Genomic DNA, 24,464 nt, shown 5'->3' with positions numbered 1-24,464 from the left:
TCTGAGATTTGAAAAAAAATTATTCGGTTACATCAGCATCAGGTGCTTGGTAGCTGGTGGTGATCCAAGACTGATTCATTTTTATGAAGGTCAGTCGATCGACCGAGTCGGTGGACAGACGCACCCTGTGATCGGTTACCACGCCTCCAGCAGCACTGAATGTGCGTTCCGAAAGAACGCTGGATGCAGGACAGGCCAGTAGCTCAATTGCATACTGTGCAAGCTCTGGCCAGTGATCCATCCTCAAGACCCAGTAACCCAGAGGATTTTCGGTGAGAAAGGTGTCCAAGTCAGATCTTGCCCCTAGGTATTCCTGCACCATGTAAAACAGACGCTGGCGATGGTTGCTGGAACCGATCATACCTTGGGGCTGCGGACCAAAAAATTGTCTGAACGCATCGGTCAGACAGCCACCTTCTCCACCGCTCCTTCTTTGACTGACCGAAGCTTCAGCAACACGTTGTCCAGAAACAGGAGTTTGTAACCTCCCAGTCTCTGGGAACGCGTTGCACAGACCTTTCTGCAAGGCCTCCCGAAGATGTTTCATCCTCTGCTCCCTCTGCGATGGCAAGATAAGGTCCGCAACCTTACCCTTGTAACGTGGATCAAGGAGGGTTGCCAGCCAGTATTGGTCCTTCTCCTTGATACCACGAATATGAGGATCCTTACGCAGGCTTTGCAGGATCAGGGAGGCCATGCAGCGTAGGTATGCTGAGGCATTCGGTCCGGAGTCCTCTGGGTCACTAAGGACGACATGGTCCGCAGCCACCTCCTCCCAGCCACGTACAAGTCCATGTGTTTCTTGGGACTGATCCCTTAAAGACTGCTGCTGATGCTGAGTGCCAGGCTCCACCTCCATACTGACACAATCTTCCTCCTCCTCCTCCTCCTCCTCCTCCTCGTCCTCTTCCTGCGTGATCGGCGGGCATGCAGGAACACTGTCCGGATAAAGGGGGCCTTGAGAGCTAAGGAAGTCCTCCTCTTCCTGCCTCTGTTCTGCCTCAAGTGCCCTGTCCATTATTCCACGCAGCGTGTGCTCCAACAGGTGGACAAGGGGGACAGTGTCACTGATGCATGCACTGTCACTGCTCACCATCCTCGTGGCCTCCTCAAATGGTGACAGGACAGTGCATGCATCCCTGATCATGGCCCACTGGCATGGGGAAAAAAAAAACAAGCTCCCCTGACCCTGTCCTGGTGCCATAGTCGCACAGGTACTCATTGATGGCCCTCTGCTGCGTGTGCAGCCGCTGCAGCATGGCCAACGTTGAGTTCCACCTGGTGGGCATGTCACAGATTAGGCTGTTCTTGGGCAGGTTAAACTCCTTTTGGAGGTCCGTCAGCCGAGCACTGGCATTATATGACCGGCGGAAATGCACACAGACTTTCCTGGCCTGCCTCAGGACATCCTGTATGCCCAGGTACCTGCCCAAGAACCGCTGCACCACCAAGTTAAGGACGTGAGCCAAACAGGGCACATGGGTCATTTGTCCCTGTCGGAGGGCAGAGAGGAGGTTGGTGCCATTGTCGCAAACCACCATTCCTGCCTTAAGTTGGCGTGGCGTCAACCACCTCTGAACCTGCCCCTGCAGAGCTGACAGAACCTCTGCCCCAGTGTGGCTCCTGTCCCCCAAGCACACCAGCTCAAGCACCGCATGGCATCTTTTGGCCTGCGTACTTGCGTAGCCCCTTGAACGGCTAGGGAGCACCGCTGGTTCTGAGGACAAAGCACAGGAAGAGGCCATGGAGGAAGAAGAAGAGGAGGGGGTGGAGGAGAGAGGTGTGTCACAATCATTAGCATTTTGGAGGCGTGGTGGCGGAACAACCTCCAACATTACTGCACCTTGTCCTGCATCCTTCCCAGCTGCCAGCAGAGTCACCCAATGCGCCGTGAAACTTAGGTAACGTCCCTGTCCATGCCTGCTGGACCATGAGTCAGCGGTAATATGCACCTTACCGCTGACCACCCTGTCCAGCGAGGCATGGACATTGCCTTCCACATGCCGGTAGAGAGCCGGAATCGCCTTCCGTTAAAAAATGTGGCGTTTGGGTACCTGCCACTGAGGAACCGCACATTCCACAAACTCACGGAAGGGGGCAGAGTCAACCAACTGAAAAGGCAGCAGTTGAAGTGCTAGCAATTTTGCCAAGCTAGCATTCAACCGCTGGGCATGTGGATGGCTGGGAGCAAACTTCTTTTGGCGGTGCAGCAACTGGGGCAGGGAAACTTGCCTGGTATAATCTGACGTCGGTGTACCAAAAGCAGATTGCCCACAAGTACTTGGCTGTGACACACCTAATTCTACACCTTCATTCCTCTCAGTGCAGGTCTCAGAGAGGACTGAAGGTATAGTGGGGTTGGAAATCTCAGCTGATGAGGAGCAAGGAGAGGTCCTCTTTGTTCTTTGGTGTGGGTCTTTTAGATACGCTTGCCAACGAACTGCATGGCAGGTCAACATATGTCTGGTCAAGCATGTGGTACCCAAGCGGGAGATGTTTTGGCCACGCGAGATACGCTTGAGACATATGTTGCAAATAGCAGCGGTGTGATCTGATGCACTCGTCTCAAAAAAGGCCCACACCAAAGAACTTTTTGAATAACGCGCAGAGACTGCAGCGCCCTGCACATGTGGAGTAGTAAGTAAATAGTCTAGCTGCCTGACTGTGGTACTAATAGGATCAAAAGAACACCAGCAATTTTCTTCAGGTAGCTGTCTATACTGTATCAAGACAAGCCTGCCTGTCAGTAAGAAGATAACAGGAATGGATCTAGCTTAACACTGTGAGCAGGACGCACTGCACTAACTGTAAATAGTCTAGCTGCCTGACTGTGGTACTAATAGGATCAAAAGAACACAAGCAATTTTCTTCAGGTAGCTGTATATACTGTAACAAGACAAGCCAGCCTGTCAGTAAGAAGATAGCAGGAACGGATCTAGCTGAACACTGTGAGCAGGACGCACTGCACTAACTGTAAATAGTCTAGCTGCCTGACTGTGGTACTAATAGGATCAAAAGAACACCAGTAATTTTCTTCAGGTAGCTGTATATACTATAACAAGACAAGCCTGCCTGTCAATAAGAAGATAACAGGAACGGATCTAGCTGTACACTGTGAGCAGGACGCACTGCACTAAACTTGTAGGTTTAGTTGAACACTGTGAGCAGGACGCACCCCACTAACTTGTAGGTTTAGCTGAACACTGTGATCAGGACGCACCCCACTAACTTGTAGGTTTAGCTGAACACTGTGAGCAGGACGCACCCCACTAACTTGTAGGTTTAGCTGAACACTGTGAGCAGGACGCACCGCACTAACTTGTAGGTTTAGCTGAACACTGTGAGCAGGACGCACCCCACTAACCTGTAGGAGAGAATTGGGATCAGCTGACTTAGCAGTTGGGGGGAGGGAGGATTAATAAAAATGATTTGGGGACACCACAAAAAAAAAGCCTCTGGCACTCTGCCTGAATTTAAAGCACAAATCACATTTCAAAACATTTTAGGGGGTATTTGGGGTAAAGCACAACTATGGAGCTGATAAAATACATTGTTAAGTGACTACATGAGGTGAATATAGGGCAGGAGAGCATGCTGGGGAGGTAAGTGAAGGCAAATATGTATGAAGGACAAAAAAAATAATGACATAAAAATCCAGCATGCATGAGGACAAAGGGGGCATTCACATCATATTACAATCATGGTAATTTGGGAATGAGGAGAGAAATACAATATATTAGCAAACATTATATACAATAAAATGTGATATTAAAGGATAAAAATCTTACCTTCATATACTCCTTCTGCAGGACCTGGATGATGGCAGAACAGGTCTCTGGGATAATGATACCCAGAGCCTGGGGGGAGATGCCTGTCGAGAACTTCAAGTCCTGCAGGCTTCTCCCTGTCGCCAAGTACCGCAGGGTAGCGACCAGCCTCTGCTACGGAGTGATGGCTTGCCTCATGCAGGTATCCTGCCTGTTGATATAGGGGGTCAGCGAAGCCAACAAACGGTGAAATACGGGGTCCGTCATTCTGAGAAAGTTCCTGAAATCATCAGGATTATTCTCACGGATCTCACGGAGCAAAGGCATATGACAGAACTGGTCACGCTGAAGCAACCAATTCTTGGTCCATGAACTCCTCCCCACCCTGTTCATGGACTGGATTTGTGTCAAGGTCAGGACCCCAACACCAAGCCCCCGCACAGCACGAACTCTACGAGGAGTACGTATACGCAACATGGCTAGAAAACGGTCGGCTGCTCAGAACAAAGTAACAGAACGCACTGAAGAACAGCAAGGCCTGTGAAGAGCGACTTGAAAAACAGTAACGAACGAACAAGAACACAATGACTAAGTCACGCAGAAATTGCTTGCACGCACTGAAGAGCAGATACAAACCCACAAGCACAAACTGAACAGCAGAAAACGATCTGAAAGCCACGAGTCTGAAAAAGCGCGAATCATCTCTCACCAAACTTTTACTAACACAAGATTAGCAAAAGGAGCCCAAAGGGTGCCGCGCTTGGTTCTGAACTGGCCTTTCCTAGTCTCGTCGTACGTGGTTGACGTCACCGCGTTGTTGGCGATCGGAAATTCCGACAACTTTGTGCGACCGTGTGTACGCAAAACAAGTTTGAGTCAACATCCGTTGGAAGAAATCCTAGGATTTTGTTGTCAGAATGTCCGATCAATGTCCCACCGTGTGTACGGGGCATTAGTGTTGCACTCACATCACTGAAAACTACCATACTGAAAATTAATTTCAGAGCCAAATCAGAAAAACCCTAATGATAAAGGTGACAAACTAAAAGAACCCAGAGGCACAACATCTAAGGAAAGAGTTGATGATGGTGAGGGGTCAGACAAAAATCCCAAAGGTGTGAAGATAAAATTTGCATTTGCTTTTAAAGTTTAATACATTTTTATTTCTATTTTTTAAACATTAATGTATAAACAGTATGGGTACATAAAGGGGGACACATTATAAGGATAGAGAAGTTTGTTTAACTTGAAATATTAGAGCAAAGTTTGTATTTTTTTAAACTTTCATCTTAAATAGTTTTTTGTTATAGAACATTGGGTAACAGAATAAAATACCTTGAATGTAGTTACTTAACTTATGTAATCCGGAATTGTATGGTTTATGTGAGTTTTATGTTTTTATAAAAAGAAAAGTATATTTTTTTGTATTTATGCAGCAATATCATGTATTTGACTGTACATCTTAGAAACCTAATAACTATGCCAAAATAATACATGTAGTGATTTTTATTAGAGCCAGATCTAGATGACAAAGATGGAAAACCCAAAAAGCCCAAAGTGAAAAATGGTGATGACCCTGAAGATCCAGATCCACTTCCAAAAGGTATTTCATTCATATGGTTTAAAAACAGGTAGAGATAATTTTTAGGGCTTGTGTTTGTAGGCATTTGTTTGCATTAGTTTCTGACCAATGAAAAAGCAGCTTAAAGCGGTATTAAACCCCAACAAATTAATATATTGCAGGTTACCAATTCTTAGATGTGCTGGCTGAATTAGTGTTCTATCTTTTCGACTTTTTTCATTCTTTGCACTCACTTTTTTCCTTTATTTTCACCCAGTGATCTGGCTAATAGTACACTTCCTGACTTAGGGTGCCTCCACTCTTGATAGAGGAACAAGAGACACCTTTGGAAAGCAGCATTGTCAATTTGGGGAGAGGGCAGTGTTGGATGCACTTGAAGATTTAGATTGACATGGCTAAGGAATCAGAACAGAACTTCTCCTAACACTTTTTAAACAGTCACAGTAATAGTTGTTTTCCTTTTGGGATAAATGAATAAAAGCTGACCATTGTAACATTGTAATATAAATGAATAAAAGCCGACCACTGACTATTGTAACCAGTGTTAAATGGTTTGTCTCAGCCCTCAAACTGTCACTTTTGCTGAACAATTTGGTTTGTTAAGAGAAGTTGAAAAGTAACAGACTTTTCTGTCTGATCACCAGGTGAAAAGAAAGGAAAAAAGGTCTAACGAAAAAAAATGCTGCCAACACATTTAAAGATTGATAAGCTGCAATATATAACTTATTGTTTTTTGAGTTTATTACTGCCTTTAAGGGCCTGTGTTGACAGGCTTTGGGCTTGTTTCAATGGCATCAGTTTGAGATGCTTCTGAAATCACTCAGGAGCAATTAAGAGGTGTATTTGAACTTTAGGTGTCCTTCTTCTGAACTACATTTGACCTACTTCAAGTATGTTTTGCATTCCCATAGACTTGAGAATTCAAAGACTGCTCAAAGGGAACAAAAGACTGTCAACACAAGCCCTAAATCAGTTGAAAAAGGGACAGAAAGAAGTAAAAAGCAATTCTTATGAAATTTAGAAGAATCTCAGAAGCATCTCAAATGCAAGCTAATTGCACCTAAAAACGTGCATGTTTGTTTTGGATAGCATGTGTAAATTTAAAGACTCTCCCTTGATTTTATTGCTGTCTTTCCCTGAAGTTTGGTTTTAAACAGACTACATAAACCCGCAGCAGCCTTCCAAACTCAACTGTTAAAGTGCAACAATAAAAATGTAAAATTCCTTTATATATAGTGCCTGGGAGGTTACCTTAGTCTGCCTGTGAAGTGGCGTATCTGTAGCATGCATAGAACATGCTTCAGCAAAAATGAAATTTCTAAGGAAAAAAAAAATTTAAATTCACTCACGGTTGCAATTTAACAATTGGGCCATGATCCCGGACCCCCAATGTGAATGAGTATGGGGTTCATAGTACCCCTTCCCATTCAAAAAAAAAGTGTCAAAAAGTAATAAAAACACAGAGACAATTTTTGACAATTCCTTTATTAACAAATATGATTGACGATGGATTTACATCAGGAGACACTTTTTTTATTTCTTAATAAAGGAATTGTCAAAAACTGTTGCTGTGTTTTTATTACTTTTTGACACTTTTGTGGTGAATGGGTAGGTACTATATACTCATTCACATAGGGGGGGGCAGGATCTGGGGGCCCCCTTGTTAAAGGGGGCTTCCAGATTCCGATAAGCCCCTCACCTGAAGACCCCCACAACCACAGCACAGGGTTGTGGGGAAGAAACCTTTGTCCCCATCCACATGGGGACAAGGTGCTTTGGGGCAGGCGAGGGCAGAGCCCCCCCGCCCCAAAGCACCCCCCTATATTGAAAGCATGTGGCCTGGTATAGTTCAGGAAATGGTAGGGCGCTCGCTCGTCCCCCCCATTTCCTGACCTGCCAGGCAGCATGCTTGGATAAGGGTCTAGTATGGATTTTGGGGGGACCCATGCCGTTTTTATTTTTATTTTGGCATGGGGTTTCCCTTAAAATTCATACCAGACCCAGGGAAGCTGATTACTCATCGGTAGGGATGAGCTTCGTGTTCGAGTCGAACCCATGTTCGACTCGAACATCGGCTGTTCGATCGTTCGCCGAATTGCGAACGTTATGGGCCGTTCGCGCTAAATTCGTGTGGCGCGTCACGGCCCATAATTCACTGCGGCATCGCAGTGCATTGCTGGCTGATGATTGGCCAAGCATGCACTATGACCCGCATGCTTGGCCAATCACAGCGCTGTCAGTAGAGAGAGCTGTAATTGGCCAAAGCCAGGGTGGCTTTGGCCAATTACGGCTCAGGGCATTTAGTACACACCCCACACTATATAAGGCCGCCTGCACGGCGGCCCTGTGTAGTGTGTGTTCCGGTGTGCTGAGAGATAGAGAGAGAGAGAGACAGTGTCATTTGATTTGAGTTAGATAGATTAGGCAGAACAGTCAGTCAGTTAGCTGCACTTACAGTGTATTGTGTATATATATATGCATCCCAGGTGTTGCATATATATATATACACTGTATTCAGTTTAGCTAGATCCGTTCCTGTTATCTTCTATCTAGACTATTTACATTTAATGCAGTGCGTCCTGCTCACAGTGTTCAGCTAGATCCGTTCCTGTTATCTTCTAGACTATTTACATTTAGTGCAGTGCGTCCTGCTCACAGTGTTCAGCTAGATCCGTTCCTGCTATTTACATTTAGTGCAGTGCGTCCTGCTCACAGTGTTCAGCTAGATCCGTTCCTGTTAAATTCCTACTGACCGGCAGGCTTGTCTGGTTACAGTATATAAAGCTACCTGAAGAAAATTACAGGTGTTCTATTTGATCCTATTAGTACCACGGTCAGGCAGCTAGACTATTTACATTTAGTACAGTGCGTCCTGCTCACAGTGTTCAGCTAGATCCGTTCCTGTTATCTTCCTACTGACAGGCAGGCTTGTCTGGTTACAGTATATAAAGCTACCTGAAGAAAATTACAGGTGTTCTATTTGATCCTATTAGTACCACGGTCAGGCAGCTAGACTATTTACATTTAGTACAGTGCGTCCTGCTCACAGTGTACAGCTAGATCCGTTCCTGTTATCTTCCTACTGACAGGCAGGCTTGTCTGGTTACAGTATATAAAGCTACCTGAAGAAAATTACAGGTGTTCTATTTGATCCTATTAGTACCACGGTCAGGCAGCTAGACTATTTACATTTAGTACAGTGCGTCCTGCTCACAGTGTTCAGCTAGATCCGTTCCTGTTATCTTCCTACTGACAGGCAGGCTTGTCTGGTTACAGTATATAAAGCTACTTGAAGAAAATTACAGGTGTTCTATCCCAGCTTAGTGCAGCTACAGGCCATTAGTATGTCTGGAAGGCCAAGAAGGAGAGGCAGACAGTCACAAGCCAATAAGAGAGGGCAAGCAGGCTCTGTGTCTAGTGCTGGTCGTGGAGACGGTGCATCCTCATCAGCACGTGGCCATGGGACACGCTTGGCCTTTTTTTCGGCAGCTGGCCATGTTGAGCCGCAACATGCGGAAGACTTGGTCGAGTGGATGACCAAGCCGTCCTCATCCTCCTCATCCTCTCTCACCCATGCCCAGGGTGCTTTGTCTGGCAAAGCAGCGGCCTCTTCCCTCAGCTCAATGTCATCAGTGACTCCTTCCCTAGCTCCACCATGTCCTCATGAGGATTCCCTCGAACTGTTTGACCACAGTGTTGGGTACATGCTCCAGGAGGATGCCCAGCGTTTGGAAGGCTCTGATGACGATACTGAGCTCGATGAAGGCAGTAACATGAGCGCGGACAGAGGGGGTGCCCAAGAAGGACAGCAATCTGGCAGTCATGCTCCCCCTGCTGCAGCATACTGCCAGGTTTGCTCCAGTGATGAGGAGGGAGGGGATGATGAGGTCACTGACTCAACGTGGGTGCCTGATAGGAGAGAGGAGGAGGAGGAGGAGGAGGAGGAGGAGGAGGAGGAGGAGGCGGCAGCACATCACCAACGAGGCAGGATGCCCTCCAGGGGCCAGCCTAAGGGCAACACATTGACTGCATCACACCCCAAAGCTCCACATGTGCAGGGCGCTGCAGTCTCTGCGCGTTATTCAAAAAGTTCTTTGGTGTGGGCCTTTTTTGAGACGAGTGCATCAGATCGCACCGCTGCTATTTGCAACATATGTCTCAAGCGTATCTCGCGTGGCCAAAATATCTCCCGCTTGGGTACCACATGCTTGACCAGACATATGTTGACCTGCCATGCAGTTCGTTGGCAAGCGTATCTAAAAGACCCACACCAAAGAACAAAGAGGATCTCTCCTTGCTCCTCATCAGCTGAGATTTCCAACCCCACTAGACCTTCAGTCCTCTCTGAGACCTGCAGTGAGAGGAATGAAGGTGTAGAATTAGGTGTGTCACAGCCAAGTACTTGTGGGCAATCTGCTTTTGGTACACCGACGTCAGATTGTACCAGGCAAATTTCCCTGCCCCAGCTGCTGCACCGCCGAAAGAAGTTTGCTCCCAGCCATCCACATGCCCAGCGGTTGAATGCTAGCTTGGCAAAATTGCTAGCACTTCAACTGCTGCCTTTTCAGTTGGTAGACTCTGCCCCCTTCCGTGAGTTTGTGGAATGTGCGGTTCCTCAGTGGCAGGTACCCAAACGCCACTTTTTCTCACGGAAGGCGATTCCGGCTCTCTACCGGCATGTGGAAGGCAATGTCCATGCCTCGCTGGACAGGGCGGTCAGCGGTAAGGTGCATATTACCGCTGACTCATGGTCCAGCAGGCATGGACAGGGACGTTACCTAAGTTTCACGGCGCATTGGGTGACTCTGCTGGCAGCTGGGAAGGATGCAGGACAAGGTGCAGTAGTGTTGGAGGTTGTTCTGCCACCACGCCTCCAAAATGCTGATTGTGACACACCTCTCTCCTCCACCCCCTCCTCTTCTTCTTCCTCCATGGCCTCTTCCTCGGAACCAGCGGTGCTCCGTAGGCGTTCAAGGGGCTACGCAAGTACGCAGGCCAAAAGATGCCATGCGGTGCTTGAGCTGGTGTGCTTGGGGGACAGGAGCCACACTGGGGCAGAGGTTCTGTCAGCTCTGCAGGGGCAGGTTCAGAGGTGGTTGACGCCACGCCAACTTAAGGCAGGAATGGTGGTTTGCGACAATGGCACCAACCTCCTCTCTGCCCTCCGACAGGGACAAATGACCCATGTGCCCTGTTTGGCTCACGTCCTTAACTTGGTGGTGCAGCGGTTCTTGGGCAGGTACCCGGGCTTACAGGATGTCCTGAGGCAGGCCAGGAAAGTCTGTGTGCATTTCCGCCGGTCATATAATGCCAGTGCTCGGCTGACGGACCTCCAAAAGGAGTTTAACCTGCCCAAGAACCGCCTAATCTGTGACATGCCCACCAGGTGGAACTCAACGTTGGCCATGCTGCAGCGGCTGCACACGCAGCAGAGGGCCATCAATGAGTACCTGTGCGACTATGGCACCAGGACAGGGTCAGGGGAGCTTGGTTTTTTTTCCCCACGCCAGTGGGCCATGATCAGGGATGCATGCACTGTCCTGTCACCATTCGAGGAGGCCACGAGGATGGTGAGCAGTGACAGTGCATGCATCAGTGACACTGTCCCCCTTGTCCACCTGTTGGAGCACACGCTGCGTGGAATAATGGACAGGGCACTTGAGGCAGAACAGAGGCAGGAAGAGGAGGACTTCCTTAGCTCTCAAGGCCCCCTTTATCCAGACAGTGTTCCTGCGTGCCCGCCGATCACACAAGAAGAGGACGAGGAGGAAGAGGAGGAGGAGGAAGATTGTGTCAGTATGGAGGTGGAGCCTGGCACTCAGCATCAGCAGCAGTCTTTAAGGGATCAGTCCCAAGAAACACATGGACTTGTACGTGGCTGGGAGGAGGTGGCTGCGGACCATGTCGTTCTTAGTGACCCAGAGGACTCCGGACCGAATGCCTCAGCAAACCTACGCTGCATGGCCTCCCTGATCCTGCAAAGCCTGCGTAAGGATCCTCGTATTCGTGGTATCAAGGAGAAGGACCAATACTGGCTGGCAACCCTCCTTGATCCACGTTACAAGGGTAAGGTTGCGGACCTTATCTTGCCATCGCAGAGGGAGCAGAGGATGAAACATCTTCGGGAGGCCTTGCAGAAAGGTCTGTGCAACGCGTTCCCAGAGACTGGGAGGTTACAAACTCCTGTTTCTGGACAACGTGTTGCTGAGGCTTCGGTCAGTCAAAGAAGGAGCGGTGGAGAAGGTGGCCGTCTGACCGATGCGTTCAGACAATTTTTTGGTCCGCAGCCCCAAGGTATGATCGGTTCCAGCAACCATCGCCAGCGTCTGTTTTACATGGTGCAGGAATACCTAGGGGCAAGATCAGACTTGGACACCTTTCCCACCGAAAATCCTCTGGGTTACTGGGTCTTGAGGATGGATCACTGGCCAGAGCTTGCACAGTATGCAATTGAGCTACTGGCCTGTCCTGCATCCAGCGTTCTTTCGGAACGCACATTCAGTGCTGCTGGAGGCGTGGTAACCGATCACAGGGTGCGTCTGTCCACCGACTCGGTCGATCGGCTGACCTTCATAAAAATGAATGAGTCTTGGATCACCACCAGCTACCAAGCACCTGATGCTGATGTAACCGAATAATTTTTTTTGAAATCTCAGATCCCTTCAAAGACTGCCTATGCTGATGCTGAGTGACTATCCCTGAGTAATTATCCTCTTCCTCCTCAATCATCACGCTGATAGCTTGTAAGAACATTTTTGGTTCTGGGCGCCACCACCAGTGCCTAAGGCACAATTTTTCAGCCCCTGTTTAACAGGGGCGTGTAATTACAATTTTTGATGTAATACTTTGCAGCAGGGCTCGTTCCTGCATTCCAACTAGAGTGTCTGTGAGGGGTTGCAGTGTTGTGGCACCAGCACCAGTGCCTAGGGCCCAATTTTTCTGCCCCTGTCTAACAGGGGCGTGTAATTACAATTTTTGATGCAATACTTTGCAGCAGGGCTCGTTCCTGCGTTCCAACTAGAGTGTCTGTGAGGGGTTGCAGTGTTGTGGCACCAGCACCAGTGCCTAAGGCCCAATTTTTCTGCCCCTGTCTAACAGGGGCGTGTAATTACAATTTTTGATGCAATACTTTGCAGCAGGGCTCGTTCCTGCGTTCCAACTAGAGTGTCTGTGAGGGGTTGCAGTGTTGTGGCACCAGCACCAGTGCCTAAGGCCCAATTTTTCTGCCCCTGTCTAACAGGGGCGTGTAATTACAATTTTTGAAGCAATAATTTGCAGCAGGGCTCGTTCCTGCGTTCCAACTAGAGTGTCTGTGAGGGGTTGCAGTGTTGTGGCACCAGCACCAGTGCCTAAGGCCTAATTTTTCAGCTCCTGTTCAACAGGGGCATGTAATTACAATTCTTGATCTAATATTTCACAGCAGGGCCCTGTGAGGGCTTACAGTGTTGTGGCCACAGCAACACCTAAGGCCCAAATTTCTGCTGAGTATATAGGGCAGGACCCTACTTTCAAACATCTAACTTACAAACGACTCCTACTTGCAAACGGAAGGAGACAACAGGAAGTGAGATGAAATCTACCCCTAGGAAGGGAAATTCTCTCCTGTAAGAGTTAATATGGGAAAACAATTTCTCCTTTCCACTGATGCTTTCCAATCCTTGTTCCACAAAAAAACCCAAATTTTCAAAAAACATTTTTCATTGGGACAAAAAAGTGAGGTGAAATCTTCTGAAGAGGAGGAAAGACAGCAAAACAAATGTCACAGGGGTGATAACCCTTCCCTATGTTTTCCAAAAAGCTTAGAAAAGATTTTTTGGCTGGAGCTAAACACGTTAAAAATGTTCAAAATTACAAACAGATTCTACTTAACAACAAACCTACAGTCCCTGTCTTGTTTGCACCGCCTGTATACTGCTGTTCAGAGTATATAGGGCCTGGTGGCCCCACACCTTTCCTTATTTTAATTTGGGTGCGGGGTTCCCCTTAATATCCATACAAGACCCAAAGGGCCTGGTAATGGACTGGGGGGTACCCATGCCGTTTGTCTCACTGATTTTCATCCATATTGCCATGACCCGACATGACATTAAACCCGCAAGCAGTTTTAAATGAGATTTTTTCCTTTAAAAATGACATTTGGTGCAGGGACTGTTCTAAACATGGGAAACACGCGTCACTTTACAGGCATACTATAGACACCCCCCAGGTACGATATTTAAAGGAATATTTCACTTTTTTTTTTTTACTTTAAGCATCATTAAAATCACTGCTCCCGAAAAAACGGCCGTTTTTAAACGTTTTTTTTTGCATTGATACATGTCCCCTGGGGTAGGACCCGGGTCCCCAAACCCTTTTTAGGACAATACCATGCAAATTAGCCTTTAAAATGAGCACTTTTGATTTCGAACGTTCGAGTCCCATAGACGTCAATGGGGTTCTAACGTTCGTGCGAACTTTCGGTCCGTTCGCGGGTTCTGGTGCGAACCGAACCGGGGGGTGTTCGGCTCATCCCTACTCATCGGTACTTAAGGACACCATGGCTTCCCAAACCGCTCCCTTACAACAACTTTTACTGCACCCTGGTTGAACAAAAGCTTAGGGCGCAGAATGCACTGTGCAATGCGCAGTGCATTGCAGGGGATTCAGCGCGGGTAAACACCTGCCGAACACCCTGCAAATTTGGGTATTCCCCCAATGAGACGAGCAGCCAGTGTTCGGCCCAAACTCTTGCTTGGGTCAAACCGATTGCCCAACACTACTGGTCAATAGGAATTTGCAGGAGGCACGTAGTTCTAATTTGCATCATTTCTACATTGTGGCGCAACACCTGCACCAAATTCAAAATAAAATACTGACAGTTTGTATCTTATGAAATTAGAGCTACTAAGGCTAGCATGCAAGTATATGTGCTCAGCTCTCTGGCCTAGACCTTCATATCAATCATGATAAATATAAATGTATATGCTTAAAAAAATAACATGTAGTATTCTGAAAAAAAAATGTTACTGTTAAGTTTTTAGATTTTTTGAATGTTAATTGAACAAATTATACAAAATATATGTTAATATTATGCATAGTTTGGCGGTTAGGTTCTTAAATATTCAAGAGACTGGCTTAGAAACCTCATATTAGTAAGTGCTATAATTATATATTCAAATTAATCAACAGTAATGAAGAATTGCTAGGTTATTGTAATGGTTAGTATTTCTATCTCCAGTATACAGTTGCGCTCATAAGTTTGCACACCATGGCAGAATTTTTGATTTCTTAGCCATTTTTCAGAGAATATGGATGATAACACAAAAACGTTTCTTTCGCTCATGTTTAGTGTTTGGCTGAAGCCATTTATTTTCAATCAACTGTGTTTACTCTTTTTAAATCATAATGACAACAGAAACTACCCAAATGACCCTGATTAAAAGTTTACATACCCCAGTTCTCAATACCGTGTATTGCCCCCTTTAACATCAGTGACAGCTTGAAGTCTTTTGTGATATCTGTGGATGAGGCTCTTTATCTTCTCGGATGGTAAAGCTGCCCATTCCTCTTTGCAAAAAGCCTCCAGTTCCTGTAAATTCTTGGGCTGTCTTGCATGAACTGCTCGTTTGAAATCTCCCCAGAGTGGCTCAATGATATTGAGGTCAGGAGACTGAGATGGCCACTCCAGAACCTTTACTTTATTCTGCTGTAGCCAATGACAAGTTGACTTGGCCTTGTGTTTTGGATCATTGTCATGTTAGAATGTCCAAGTACGTCCCTTGCGCAGCTTCCTGGCTGATGAATGCAAATGTTCCTCCAGTATTTTTTGATAACATACTGCATTCATCTTACCATCAATTTTGACCAAATTTTCTCTGACTCTGTAGCTCACACTTTCCAAAACATCAGCGATCCACAGTTTCACAGTAGGAATGGTGTACTTTTCATCATAGGCCTTGTTGACTCTTCAAATGTAGCATTTATTGTTGTGGCCAAAAAGCTCAATTTTGGTCTCATCACTCCAAATGACTTTGTGACAGAAGGTTTGAGGGTGGTGTCTGTGCTGTTTGGCATATTGTAAGCAGGATACTTTGTGGCAGTTGCGTAGTAAATTCTTTCTTCTGGTGATTCGACCATGCAGCCCATATTTTTCAAGTGCTTCCTTATTCTGCATCTTGAAACAGCCACACCACATGTTTTCAGAGAGTCCTGTATTTCACCTGATGTTTTTTATGGGTTTTTCTTTGCATCCCGAACAATTTTGTTGTGGCTGAAATTTTAGTTGGTCTAACTTTTGGTTTTAACAGAACCCCTCATTTTCCACTTCTTGATTAGAGTATGGACACTGCTGATTGGCATTCTCAATTCCTTGGATATCTTTTTATATTGGTTTCCTGTTTTATAAAGTTCAACTACCTTTTCCAGCAGAATTCTTTGACAATTCTTTTGATTTCCCCATGACTCAGAATCCATAAACGTCAGTGCAGCACTGGATGAAAGATGCAAGGGTCTGTCAGGAGTACAGAAACTCATTGACCTTTTATACACACACACTAATTACAAGCAAACAGATCACAGGTGAGGATGTTTACCTTCAATAGCCATTCAAACACCTTTGTGTCAACTTGTGTGTATGTTATCAGGCCAAAATCACCAGGGTATGTAAACTTTTGATCAGGGTCATTTGGGTAGTTTCTGTTGTCATTATGATTTAAAAAGATTTATAATAAGTGGCTTTAGCCAAACACTAACCATGAGTGAAAGAAATGCTTTTGTGTTATCATTCATATTCTCTGAAAAATGGCCAAGAAATCATAAATTCTGCCAGGGTATGTAAACTTATGAGCAAAACTGTATATGATTGTAGGGTCAAGGGTGTTAAACTTTTTATTTTACAAAAAAGTATTGGTATTGTTTAAAACAAATGTTAGAACTCCTAATCCTACAGAGTACATCCATGCTTGGCCATGCTTACCCACACAGGGGGTCTCATTAATGCCAATTGGGAGTGGCTGCAGGGGCTGTAATAGATATGGAGACCCTGTGTAATGTATATATTGGTTACTGCACTTCCTTGTTCTGATTGAGAGCAGGAATTGGATGACGTCAAGATGCTCGATCAGAATGAGGAGGTGCGGTAACCGATGCATGACATTACACAGGGCCTCCATATCTATTACAGAATGCTGGATATATTTGGTGCGATCTAGCACCCATTAAATATGGGTGTTGCATTGTTGTTTTGTGACATATAAATAAAAGGTTTTAAAATGATAAGCACTATATATAGTTTTTTGCCGCATGGTGCTGAGTGGAGTAAAAGGGGGAGATGTGTACCATTGGATGGAATAATAAAGAGAGGGTACATCCTAGTATCACCCATGGTCCAGAAAGAAGGGACAAAAGCATATTTTGAGCAAACATAGTATGTGAGATCAAATAACTGAGGTGAGAGCACATCTGGTGGTGGTCACGCGTGGTTCATATAGTGAGCAAACAATATAAAACAACAATACTGGCCAGAAAAGAAACCCAGACAAACTTTGGTGGTGAGTGAAGACAGGTTTTCTTTTATTGGTGATTAGTAAAGGGTCCCCTCACACTGGTGGTCAGCAGGAGAGGTTCCCTCTTTCTTTGGTGGTCAGTGGAAGCGAGGCAACATTACATTATGAGAAAGGTCACCCCAAACATTTAAGTTCACTGGAAGCAAGAATGCCCCTTACTTCGGTGCTCAGGGTGAAAAATGTACCATTTCATTGAGGGTCAGAGGGGAAAAATGCCATCTACATTGATAGTCAGTGGTAGGAATATCCCTCCTAAATTGGTGGTCAGTGGAAAGATTAAAAGATAGCTAAAAAGATTTAGATTGTATTGCTTAGGTGCAATCCAATCTGAAGTCCATCAGATAGCTGTTGTATCTTCCAGGGCTAGATCACACTACTGACTGAACAGAACTATAGTTCCTTTAGCAGATAAAACAGTTTTTATATTGTGTATGTAGCAATTTGCTTGCAAAAAAATGCTTGGACCTTGTGATGAAACAAAAATCAAGAATTCATATAGGTATAAAATAAGAACTGTTTTCCAAATATATATATATATATATATTTTAATGAGATCAAGGAATATATATTTGAACTCTCCCACTGCATTTCTTCACCAGAGAGATTGCCAACATCTCCCAAAGATGAAGATGATAAACCCCAAAAAACAAAGACATCTAAGGTTATTGAAAACACAGAAGAAACAGAACAGGATGAAGGTAAGAACATGATATTCTGTTGAAATGAAAGTAAAATTTTCAACTGACAAAATTATGTAATGCCGCGTACACACGATCGGACATTCCGCCAACAAAATCCTGGATTTATTTCCGACGGATGATGTGTCAAACTTGTCTTGTATACACACGGTCGCACAAATGTTGTCGGAAATTCCGATCGCCAAGAACACGGTGACGTACAACATGTACGATGAGCTGAGAAAAATGAAGATCAATAACCAGTGCGGCTCTTCTGCTTGATTCCGAGCATGCGCGGACTTGTGCGTCGGAATTGTGTACATACTATCCGAATTTCCAACAACAACGTTTTTTGTCGGAAAATTTGAGAACCGGCTCTCAAATTTTTGTTGTCGGAAATTCCGACAGAAAATGTCCAATGGAGCCTACACACAGTCGGAATTTCCAACAACATGCTCACATCGAACATTTGTTGTCGGAAATTCCGACCATGTATACGCGGCATAAGCCTGCAATGTTAATAAAAGCTAGGCATCCTCTGGGGTTTGCACATGGCAATGCACCTGTGCAGGGAATTGATATTCTTTATAAAGCTCTTTATAAAGCTCAGTAATGAGTGTTCATCAGCATTGGTATATGTGGCCAAGTGCCCATGCAACCTTCTATATGTTGGCAAGACTATTAGGCCATTAAGATGAAGAGTCTTGGAACTTATTGGCAAATGGCAATATAGCCCTCAAAAATAATAAACTGATTTCTCATCACATGTGAGCAATACATGCAGGAGGCAGAGGAATCTATAAAAAGGCGTTGGCACATGGGGAAGACACCATTTTTATTTTTATTTAATTTGAGCACATGCTCACACACTGTCTGTTATTTTACCCCTGATCACGTCACATGGGGTGCAATGAATGATGTTGGGTGCATTTATTACGTTGTGCGCTTTTTTATTATGAATTTTATTATTGGAGAGCTACCTTGACCTTATAACAAATTGAGATAGAGCCATTTAGGTGCTTGATTCGAGAACTCAGAATTTGTGAAAAATGTATTATGGGGGCTACTCAAGCTGCTAGTCTGGTGGAATGCTTAGCCTTATTGGGCAGCCACTGACACTGACTACGCATGATTTTTAGGGCAGCCTGAATAAAAATAAGGATGGTGGTTCTTCGTTACACTGGTTACATTAAGTGAGAATTTCTCATTAGGAATGAGGCTTTTTCCTGAACCAGCACTTTATTAATAGCTTGTCTAATATTAGATAAAGTGCCTTGAAAAAGTATTCATACCCTTGAAATTTTCCACATTTTGTCATGTAATAACCAAAAACATAAATATAATTTATTGGGATTTTATGTGATAGACCAGCACAAAGTGGCACATAATAGCCTGTCTAATATTAGATACAGTGTCTTGAAAAAGTATTCATACCCCTTGAAATTTTCCACATTTACAACCAAAAACATAAATATATTTTATTGGGATTTTATGTGATAGACCAGCACAAAGTGGCTAATAATTGTGAAGTGGAAGGAAAATGATAAATGGTTTTCAATTTCTTTTACAAATAAATATGTGAAAAGTGTGTGGTGCGTTTGTGTTCAGCCCCCCTGAGTCAATACTTTGTAAAACCATCTTTCACTGCGATTACAGCTGCAAGTCTTTTTGGGTATGTTTCTACCAGCTTTGCACATGTAGAGAGTGACATGTTTGCCTGTTCTTCTTTGTAAAATAGCTCAAGCTCTGTCAGATTGGATGGAGAGCGTCTATGAACAGCAATTTTTAAGTCTTGTCACGGATTCTCAATTGGATTTAGGTCTGGACTTTGACTGGGCCATTCTAACACATGAATATGCTTTGAGCTAAACCATTTCATTGTAGCTCTGGCTGTATGTTTAGGATCATTGTCCTGCTGGAAGGTGAACCTCCGCTCCAATCTCAAGTCTTTTGCAGACTCTAATGCCGCATACACACGGTCGGACTTTTCGACAACAAAGGTCCGACGGACTTTCAATGGAGTTACGACGGACTTTCTAACGACCAGACTTGCTTACACACGATCACACCAAAGTCTGACGGATTCGTACGTGATGATGTACGACCGGACTAAAATAAGGAAGTTGATAGCCAGTAGCCAATAGCTGCCCTAGCGTCAGTTTTTGTCCGTCAGACTAGCATACAGACAAGCGGATTTTTCGACCGGACTCGAGTCCGTCGGAAAGATTTGAAGCATGTTCCAAATCTACAGTCCATCAGATTTTCAACCAAAAGTCCGCTGCAGGTCCAATGAAGCCCACACACGGTCAAATTGTCCACTGCACTCGGCCCATCAGACCAGTCCGGTCGGCAGCTTGTGGGGAGGAGCCAGGAGCACCAGTGGGGGTCCTGAGAAAAGGAGGATCAGAGCTGCTCTGTGTAAAACCTTTGCACAGAGCAGGTAAGTATTATTTTTAAAAAATTAGGTTTACAATCACTTAAACCACCTACAGTCACACTTTGATTGACAATTACTCAGTCATGCAACGATGTACCCAAATTACATTTTTATAATTTTTTGAGACAGATAGAGCTTTCTTTAGATGGTATTTAATCTTCACTGGGTTTTTCATTTTTTGCTATATGAACAAAACAATTACAAACATTTTAAACAAAACACATTTTTCTTAATTTCTGTTATATGTATACAATTTTGCAAATAAATAATTTTTCTTGATAAATTTAGTCCTAAATGCATTCTGCTACATTTCTTTGGTAAAATTAACCCAAATCACTTTTTAGTCTGTGCCAAAATTATAGTCTAAAAGCTATGGTATATATGTTTGAAAGTTGATCATTCCTGATGTACTGAATGATCTCATTTCTTGAGGCCCTAAAATGCCAGGACAGTACAAATACCCCGCCCCCCATCAAATGACCCTTTTTGGAAAGTAGTCAGTCCAAAGTATTTATTAAAATACTTTTTTAAAGGTAATTTTTCAAAAAAGAGAAAAACAAATATGTAGACAGACACAAATAAAAAAGCTTATTGGAGCAACTCAGACCACAGCATGTAAAATACTGTGTCTAGGGCTAAAATTTTCTGGAACATTTTCTTTTTGAATGGCTGACGCAACATATGGTCACCCTTGAGTTGTAAGTTCAAACACAGTACCAATTGGATGTGACTGTAAATATGTTTGATATATTGCAAACTATATATCACATTGTATATCTCTTGTAGTATGGACAAAGTCTCTTCTCTTCTAAGGAAGACATTCAAAATTCATCAGGATTATAGAGACACTCTGGATAGCAACTTACTTAGAATGCATACAGTTATTATTATTATTATTGCATTACTGATTCATTACTGAGGCCAAAATTCAGAATATTGGTTTAGCACATTAAAAATTCATAATTTCAATGGAGGGTTTGATATTTGGTGATGGCTAGGTTTTTATAGTAAAGCAATTATAAATACTGCTAGCACAAGTGCCAACAACATGCCCTGCAAACATCCAGTCAGCATATTGTCCACCTAAAATTGTTTACAGGAAACTATAACACTAGACATTGCAGGTCTTCATTTTTAAAAAACAAACTTCTCAAATGTTTGACCAGTTGTCACCACAATGAGTACTGTATATTCTCTCACAAGGTTGTGCATGTAAATCCTTAGACCCCTTTCACACTGGAGGCTTTTTTCCAGTTATTTAGGGCTAAAAATAGCGCCTGTAAAGCACCTGAAAAATGCCTGATTTGCAATCCCAGTGTGAAAGCCTGAGTGCTTTCACACTGGGGTGCTGCGCTGGCAGGAAGTCAAAAAAAGTCCTGCAAGGAGCTCCTTTGAGGCGATTTAGGAGCGGTGTGTACACCGCTCCTAAAGTGCCCCCGCCCATTGAAATCAATGGGCAATGCCACCAAAGTGCCTGCAAAGTGCCTTGGCAGCGGTGCTTTGTGGGAGCTTTTAACCCTTGTAGTCAGCCGCTAGCAGGGGGTTAAAAGCCCTTTACCATCTATCTTAATCTTACCAAGTACCATCTACAGCAAGAACTGGGAAACAGCAACTAAAGGCAATGTAAAAAGCAGTAGCCCAAAGCAATCAGTCAAAAACTGTTGTAATATTATCTGACTGCAGTCAACTAAAATGGGATTGCTATGGATTATTGAACTCTGCATGTAATCACTCTTCTTTATACTCATTTTTTTGCATTTGCATTTTGTAAGCAAACCAATCTGCTTGAACCATTATCATGGAAACTCTCATGATGCAGATGAAGTTGTCTTTTTGGGATCTATGTCATTGTAATTCCATCCACAACTGTTGTGTGTGTTAATTGTGTCATTGGCTTGTTATGCCATCATCGCTAGCATCCACTTTAGTCAGTCCACCAAGGGTGAAGTAATTGGACACGCCATCCAAAACAAGCGTTCGAGTATAAGAACAACTGCCAATGTATTTGTTGTGAATAGGAAGAAGTATTGATTAGGATTTGATGGCCAAATAAAGAAAAATTACTTATTATGTGAATATGAAAATGATTTATTGCTCCTGTAAAATCTGAACAAATCTTTTAAGGTACATTGAGACAATAATGAAGGTAAATGTATTGCCCTTTTGAGCAGAAACAAATTCATAAAGTTACAGGGTATGGATGATCACATAAATGTAATATTGTTTATTTTAGATAATGAAGAGAACACATCCTCTTCTAACCTAAAAAATACAAGGAAACGTTCACCTGCAAATGCAAACAAGAGACCAAAGAAGCCAAATTCAAGACAAAATACAGATGGTAAAAATAACAGAGATACAACAAACATCCAGAGAACCTTGGTATACCCATATACTATTATACTATTGTCATTTTTGTACCTATTTATAATAGGGCAAACTGATGATATGTAATCGTTATTGGGATCTGTTTGTTTGCATCGCAAATACACATATTACTGCTTTCATATTAAATACTTTGAGAGCTAGATTCATCACAGCTTTATCATATATGTGTTTCTAATTATCAGATGGAAATGGTAAAAATTTTAGTTTGTACAATTATTAATTATTTAATTCTGCTTCTGTTTCAAACAAGATTCACCTCGGAAACCCTTGCCATCTGACAAAAGGAAAAAGAATCCCACTGATAATAAACCAAATAAGAAGAAAAAAGTAAATCCAGAGGACGATGCAGATGATGGTAGGTAAACATCTTTGTTTTAAAAGTAAACTTACATCTTTATAGCTTTATCTTAGAGTATATAGTTTCAATTGTTGTACCAAATAAAAATAAAAAAATGTAAGGTTACTGTAAGAATGTAGAGTCCTGTAAATCTTTACCTTATACCCTTCAGAAGTCAGAACTGCTGATTTAAAACATTATAATAAGCAACTGTACCCCACCTTATGTACATCTGTTTAAGGCTCGTTTATCGATAAACAGCAACATACTTGGGGGGCTGGGGAGGGAAGTCTGCCCTGGGGGCAGCCAAAAGCACCCACATTGTGGTAATGTGTCAGGTAGCCTCTTACAGAGTTCAGATACAGCAGTGCAAACTGTGGGATTGATTTACTAAAGGTAAATAGACTAGAAGCTCTACTGACTTCCATCATCCAATGTACAAGCAAAAATGTTTATTTTCCTTGCATGTGATTGGGTATTTTTTGCAAAGTGAAGCCTTATCACATTTACTAAGCTTTGGAGAAACTGCACTTGTAAAGTTCACAGTCTACTTACATTTAGCAAATTAACCCCTTTGTATCTCTGCGTATCTCTTTCTGGCTTCTCCTTGACTCTGATGTGTTATATGACACCTAAAACCTAAAGCTTAAAGGGACTCTGGGTGCATCTCTGTGTGAACTGTAAAGAGATCTTTTTTTGCTGAGGGGAGATTTTTACGGGGGGACAGGAGCTGTGATTTTTGGCTGTATATTGTCTAATTATCTGTTTGTTGTGCGCATATTGTCACGATTGTCAATTTTTTGCCTACATATAGTCAGTAGGGATGAGCTTGATGTTCGGGCCAAAGAGCGAACATTGTAGGGCGCTCGTGGCAAATTCAAGTGCCGCGGAATGCCCCATAATGCACTGCGAGATCGCAGTGCATTGTTGTATGATGATTGGCCAAAGCATGCACCTGACCTGCATGCTTTGGCCAATCGCAGCGCCCTCTGCTAAGAGAGCTATAAGAGAGCCATAATTGGCCAAAGGCAGGGTGTCTTTGGCCAATCATGGCTCAGGGGGACTATATAAGGCTGCTTACACGGCGGCCGTGTGTAGTGTTGTTGGTGTGGACAGAGAGATACCTTTATTTAGATTAAGCAGGCAGGTTATTCAGTTAGTGGCAGTGTATTTGATATATATATATATATATATATATATATATATATATACTATGCATTTAGCCTAGACTATATGTTTAGTGTTTACTCTATATTCAGTCAGTGCAGGCAATGTATTAATATATATATATATATATATATATATATATATATATATATATATATATATATATATATATATATATATATATATATATATATATATATATATATATATATATATACTCTGCATCCAGTGTAACCTATATCTACAGTGCATGCCGTGGTGTACTATTTCGAATACACTTCAGGCGGTGTACACAGTATCTAACACAGTGTGTACAGTTTCTACTACACTTCTGGTGGTGTACACAATACAGTCCAGTGGTAGTACAGTTGCTAATACAGTGCAGGCAGTGTACACAGTATCTAATACAGTGTGTGCAGTTTCTACTACACTTCTGGTGGTGTACACAGTACACAATATAGTGCAGCCATAGTACAGTTGCTAATACAGTGCAGGCGGTGTACACAGTATCTAATACAGTGTGTACAGTTTCTACTACACTTCTGGTGGTGTACACAGTATCTAAT

The 24,464-nt window shown here is 43.5% G+C and overlaps 1 protein-coding gene across 1 annotated transcript in view; it reads left to right on the top strand.

Annotated features, from left to right (window-relative positions):
• PRG4 (proteoglycan 4) overlaps window positions 1–24,464 on the top strand; it is a 276,400-nt gene that overhangs the window by 170,615 nt on the left and 81,321 nt on the right. Inside the window, exons 13-15 of the mRNA XM_073591959.1 lie at window positions 5,281–5,370; window positions 17,492–17,590; window positions 22,645–22,749. Coding sequence (XP_073448060.1) covers window positions 5,281–5,370; window positions 17,492–17,590; window positions 22,645–22,749 — 294 coding nt within the window. The remainder of the gene's footprint in view (window positions 1–5,280; window positions 5,371–17,491; window positions 17,591–22,644; window positions 22,750–24,464) is intronic.

The sequence above is a fragment of the Aquarana catesbeiana genome, linkage group LG07 (assembly GCF_042186555.1).
Source record: "Aquarana catesbeiana isolate 2022-GZ linkage group LG07, ASM4218655v1, whole genome shotgun sequence".
Classification (NCBI taxonomy): domain Eukaryota; kingdom Metazoa; phylum Chordata; class Amphibia; order Anura; family Ranidae; genus Aquarana; species Aquarana catesbeiana.
This window is presented reverse-complemented; position numbering and strand designations above follow the sequence as displayed.